The sequence below is a fragment of the Manacus vitellinus genome, unplaced genomic scaffold, assembly GCF_001715985.3.
Source record: "Manacus vitellinus isolate BGI_N305 unplaced genomic scaffold, ASM171598v3 scaffold_16_pilon, whole genome shotgun sequence".
Lineage (NCBI taxonomy): Eukaryota > Metazoa > Chordata > Aves > Passeriformes > Pipridae > Manacus > Manacus vitellinus.
The window spans coordinates 1,577,031-1,582,552 of NW_021939189.1; the positions used below are offsets into that span (position 1 = coordinate 1,577,031).

General features: G+C 44.9%; 1 protein-coding gene across 1 annotated transcript in view; it reads right to left on the reverse strand.

The window, feature by feature from the left end:
* MAP2K5 (mitogen-activated protein kinase kinase 5) overlaps positions 1-5,522 on the reverse strand; it is a 122,136-nt gene that overhangs the window by 75,010 nt on the left and 41,604 nt on the right. Inside the window, exons 10-11 of the mRNA XM_029958772.1 lie at positions 5,361-5,489; positions 3,083-3,144 (exon numbers count right to left, since the gene is read on the reverse strand). Of these exons, the coding sequence (XP_029814632.1) occupies positions 3,083-3,144; positions 5,361-5,489 (191 nt within the window). The remainder of the gene's footprint in view (positions 1-3,082; positions 3,145-5,360; positions 5,490-5,522) is intronic.

Consider the following 5,522-nt stretch of genomic DNA (forward strand, 5'->3'; position numbering starts at 1 on the left):
TTGGAGCAGCTCTGTGGCCTCCTCTGGACTCTCTCCAGCAGCTCCACATCCATGAGAAAGTCTGGTTGAGAGGGGAGTGCACCAGAAAGCCAGTCCCATCACACCCATTTAGAATCAATCAGGCTGGAAAAGCCCTCTGAGATCATCCAAACCCTGCAATCCTCAGGTGGGAGTGAGAGGAGCTTGGGGGTGCTGCTAAATGTCAACATGGGCCTGCATCATCTTCCTCTGGAAATGGTTCCACTTAAAAACCTTCTACAAACATAACAAGAGGGTTTCCCAATTAACAGATGTGCAGGTCACACATATTATTAAGCAGCTTCAGTAGATTAATGCACTGTACACGTCTCGGGAGGATAAAAGACAAACGACTCTGTACATGGTGCAAGAGAAAACACACTGCAAAGGAAACAGAGACTCTGGAAGCTCCAGGTTTTGTCTACAAAATCCACCCAGCTTTTGTTTGACACTCCCCTCCTCAGCAGTGACCAGAAATCCTCCAGGCTCTGGGTAATCTTCCCAAGCTGTTCAGGGGGGATTACGGCAAAAGGGTGCCCCAACCCACAAAAAAAAGGCTCTGCTGAAACATCAGCCACCAACAGGCAGGTTTGGGAAGGCTTCAAGGCGAAATCCTAGTGAAAACAAAGGCTTTTGCTGCCTCCTTCCAACAATTCCACTGTGCCAACTGAGGGAAAAGCAGCACCAGAGCAGAGGAGCTGCCAGTGCTGGTTCGGCCTCAGCGCACACCTTCTGTTCTGGGAAGCAGGAGGAAGGGGTGAGTTCCTCCTCTGAAGCACCTGCTCCTTTGTTCCCCCCTTTCCCTGACCCCCCTGCTCCTCACCAGGCAGGGGAAAGCAGCAAATCAAATAACCAGCAAAAGTTAAATATCAGCTCAGTGCCCGTGTCAGGGAGTCACACTCACTGACTGCCACTTTGGTAACGAGGTGACCCCGCAGGTGAACAGAAAAATAGAGATATGGAGACATAAAAGATGGGGTTGAAGCAGTATCAATATGGAGAAGGGCAAAACTGGAAGAGAAAACCTGTGGAATGCCAAGGATGGGGAGGATGGGGGAGAGGAGAGACAAAAAAAAGGCAAGGAAACGATAACGTGAGTTGGTGTGGGTGTGTTAAACACACAACATGAAGGGAAAGAAGGAAAACAAGGAATAAGCAGCTGAAGGAATGCTTGAAGGCTCATCCCAGTATTATTAAACTTTAAAATTACACATTGGTCCTTGGCACCAGGGATATGAGGACACTGTAAGCAGCTTCTCCCTCATGGGGGAGAAAAGATGAAATGCTTTCCCTCTGAACTGGAGGTGAAAAGCATTCAAATTCCAGAAGAAACTGCCAGGTACATAATGAGCAGATTTGAAGCTACTTAGAGGAACCAGCATCAGAGGAGGATGTTCATCACCCTGGGCAGGCCACACAAATTAAGACAGAAGTAGAGCTGTGAATTACAATGAACAGAGACTAAATAGCTGCCTGTGTTGGATTAAAGGATTTAAATTGTCAGCTTGATGTATAATGAATGTGAAAACCCAGCACTTAATTAAATGGCACATGATAGAATAACTTTGTTATGCTTTAAACTGCTTAAGTTATCAAAGTATTCCTTATATTTAGCAATTGTTTAGCAGTATCTCTCTCCCCTGAGAGCTCCACTGAGACATTGGTCATTCACTCCGTGTTCAGCTCTGCAAAATGATGGATTTTTTTAATTCTTTCATTTTTTTTTGTTGTTCTGTAATTTGAGTTTTTGGTCATGGCTGGTGAATTTTTAGCTGCTGAGCCACAATGATGGGCTGACCAGGTGTTTGCTTTAAGGATCCCACTGCCAACACCTTGAGACCAAACTGAGTAGATATTGGGGACTGGGACTTCTTGGATCCCAAACTTAGGTTTGGGATCATCAGCCCTAAGATGACCCCTATTAGCTCTTCATCCCAGCACAGGGGTGGGAGAGCAGCCTGTCCCTAAACTAAAACCTCACCCTCCTCATCTGCCACAGGAGAACACAGAAACCACCTTCCGCCACTGCATTTTGGTAACAAGAACCAACTTAACTCTTCAGCCTGGGAAGGCAAACTAACTGACTCACTTTGGACAGATTAAGGACAGTCAGAATGGAAATGACACTCTCAGCAGACAAAGGATCACCATCAGGGCTCCTGGGTCAATGTTGGAGGCACCACATAGAACAGAAGGGCTTAAAAGGTAAATTAAGGTGATTAAGAGGACTGTCCTTTTTATCTGACCCTGCTCCATCCTGGGAGGGTTGATAGGAAGAAATATCAGCACAGACTTCCAGCAAATCCAATTTTTTTATCCCACTCAATTTTATCCCACTTCAATAAATTGAAGAAGAATCATATCTTTTATGATTCTTTTATAAAAGATATGATTCTTTTATATAGAATATCATGGAATCTTGGAATGGTTTGGATGGGAAGGGACCTTTAAGATCATCTCATTCCACCCCCTGCCATGGGCAGGGACACCTTCCACTAGCCCAGGTTGCTCCAAGCCCCATCCAACCTGGCCTTGGACACTTCCAGGGATCCAGGGGCAGCCACAGCTTCTCTGGGCAACCTGTGCCAGGGCCTCCCCACCCTCCCAGGGAAGGATTTTTTCCCAATATCCCATCTAACCCTGCCCTCTGGCAGTGGGAAGCCATTCCCTGTGTCCTGTCCCTCCATCCCTTGTCCCCAGTCCCTCTCCAGCTCTCCTGGAGCCCCTTTAGGCCCTGCAAGGGGCTCTCAGCTCTCCCTGGACCCTTTCTCTTCTCCAGATGAACATTCCCAGCTCTCCCAGCCTTTCCTCACAGCAGAAGTGTTCCATCCCTCTAATTATCTCATGAACCTCCAGCAAGCCATGTGTTGGTCATTCAAAAGGAAGTTTTCCTTAATCCCAAAGTCCCCTTGCACAGGAGAGAGGAAGGACCTTCCCTTTGACACGAGGACACGGATCCTGGAGAGACCTCAGTGTCCCAAGGAGGGCAGGTGAGCACTCAAATCAGGGATAAGTGAAATGCACAACCAAGAACTGAGAGGTAAAAAGAAATAAAAGTACTTACAGCCACTGCTATTCTCCCCAGGACATGCTCTGGAATTTTTCTATAAACATCCAAAGAACCCCCTGCAGGGACAAACAACACGTGCTCAGGTAATGCAGAATGAAACACTGCCCTAGATTTGAAGCCCCAAGGGGTTTTCTAGGCCTTGGTTATTAATAAAAAACACCATCAATGATAGAACAATAACTGTGTCAGAAAGAAGTGACCTCAAAAATCTCCCAAACTCTGAATAAACACAAGAAACAGCACTGGGGGCTCTTCCCCCTCCCCTGGTGATTTTTGCTTGCAGCTTTAATACTCAAAACACAAGTTAAAAAAGATTAGAAAACCTCCCATCACAGGTCAGAATATCAAAACTGGACAACTCCAAACCACCAGGCTGGGAGAAACTCCTTGGGAAGAACAAAATCAGCCCCAAAAGCAAGAGTCGACCTCAAATTCCAGAGTATCCCAAGCCTTGTGTCCCTAGAACCTGCTGCTAATGACACCCAGTATGATCATTATATACATAATTAAAGCTGTTTTCTCTGGATATCAAACCAGTGAGGGTTTGGTTGTTGTCTGAAAATGAAAGAACCTTCAGGGCAAGCAAGTTAAACTCCAGTAAATTCCAATATGGGACACAATCTGATATCTGGGATAACTTCTCCTTCCAGCATCACACATTCATGGAGAAAATGAAAGGGAAAAGAAAAGGCAAGGTCCATTTATTTGGATTTTGTTCTTCCTTTCAGTGATTGCTGGGGCTTTCTGCCAGAAGGAGAGCACAACATGAGGCAGAGCAGGTCATGTCCAGGATAATTCCAAGGAATTTATGCACCACCATAAGGGATGCAGACCCTAAAAGCTGAAATATTTTCAAGCAAGAATTCAGACCTGCAAGCAGTTCTGGCCATAATGTTTAAACAGATATCTGAATTAAAGGATCCTTGTGGGTCCCTTCCAACTCAGAATATTCTGTGAAGTGAAAGAAAGGACAAACTCCAGGCAGATGCTCGTTTTGGCACGAGCAGATGCTTCCTGACTGTGTGTAACTACTGCTTTACACAGCCTTGTAAGTCTGAGTGTAACTGCAGGGAAGATCAGAGAAAGGGCAAATAGTCACCCAGCAGCAGAACAAGCAAAGAATTTAACTTGGGGGCTTGGATTTTTTTGAATAAAATACTTTTTTCAAAGACAGAAAGTCTGAGAGAACAGTCCTGGCTTGGAAACAGGGTGCAGCAATCACTGGGCTGGAGGCAGTGAGGGTGAAAAGGGAGAAATAACAGTGGTAACAGGCCATTTGAACAGGGAGAAAACAAAATGCACCATGAAACCCTAAAAGGCTTTATCCAGAAAGAAAGAAGCTGTTTGGTGACGTTTCATTTGGCTTTGGGAATTTTTCCTGGGGAGGGAAAGGCTTTGTGGCAGGAAATCACGTGGGAGATCTTTACTCCTCTACACCCAGCTTAAGTGAGGAGCCTCTGTGAAAAACCTGGATAGGGCATAAAATGCTGGCTCCTAAGAAAACCCTGGAGAGAGGAACAGACTTTTGCTTGTGATGGGAAGAGTTTTAAGCTGTGAAGAGGCTTCTCGAGCACGAGACACGCAGGGACAGCATCTGCCACGAGCTGCTCTCAGAACCCATTCACACAGGCCAGCAAGGATTATAAAGTGCTGTTATCAGGGGATTTTCCCTGCCCTTTTCTCCAAGAATTCCCAAGATTTCCAAGCCAAGTGCTGCTACACCTCTGCAACAACAGCCTGTGGGGATGTGGGGTTGCTCTTGCTCCGAGGATTCAGGTGGGGAGGAATCAGGAGAAGACTCAGAAAGAAAGTCAGCACAGAGCTGGCAAACAGCTGTGTTGGAAAATAACTCCTTGTCTTGCAATTAAGAGACTATTTCCACTGCAAACACACAGGACATTGGGTTAATAGATTTCTTTAAAAGAAAATCTGTTTTGGCTATCAAAACCCTGGGAGTGAGGAACAGCTGTTTTGCCAGCGAGGACAGATTGGAAGGAAGGCTCCAATATCAACCCACAAATTAAGGCAGCATTTATTTCTCTTCTATTTACATTTTCAATAAAAGTGAGGGAAGTTACACACGGGGAAAATGCAGCATTTCATGGAGAATTCAGCACGATCCCAATCCCTGTTCTGGTTTTTTAACTCCCTGCAAAGTTATTAATACTTCACATTTTCAAGTCATACCACTCCATTCGACAAAAGCACATCTTTATATAATTTTCCCATTTAAATTCTCAGCAATCAGAAGCAAACTGAATACACAACTCACCATCCATGAACTCTGTACACAATGAAATCCTGTTTTCTACAAAAAAAGCACCATAAAATCCTATGATATACGATGAGTCACACTGGGAAAAGAAAGAAAAAAGAGAGAGAAGTTCTCTTTGAAAATTTGCTGCAAGAAAATTAAAGAAGGAACAATGAAAAT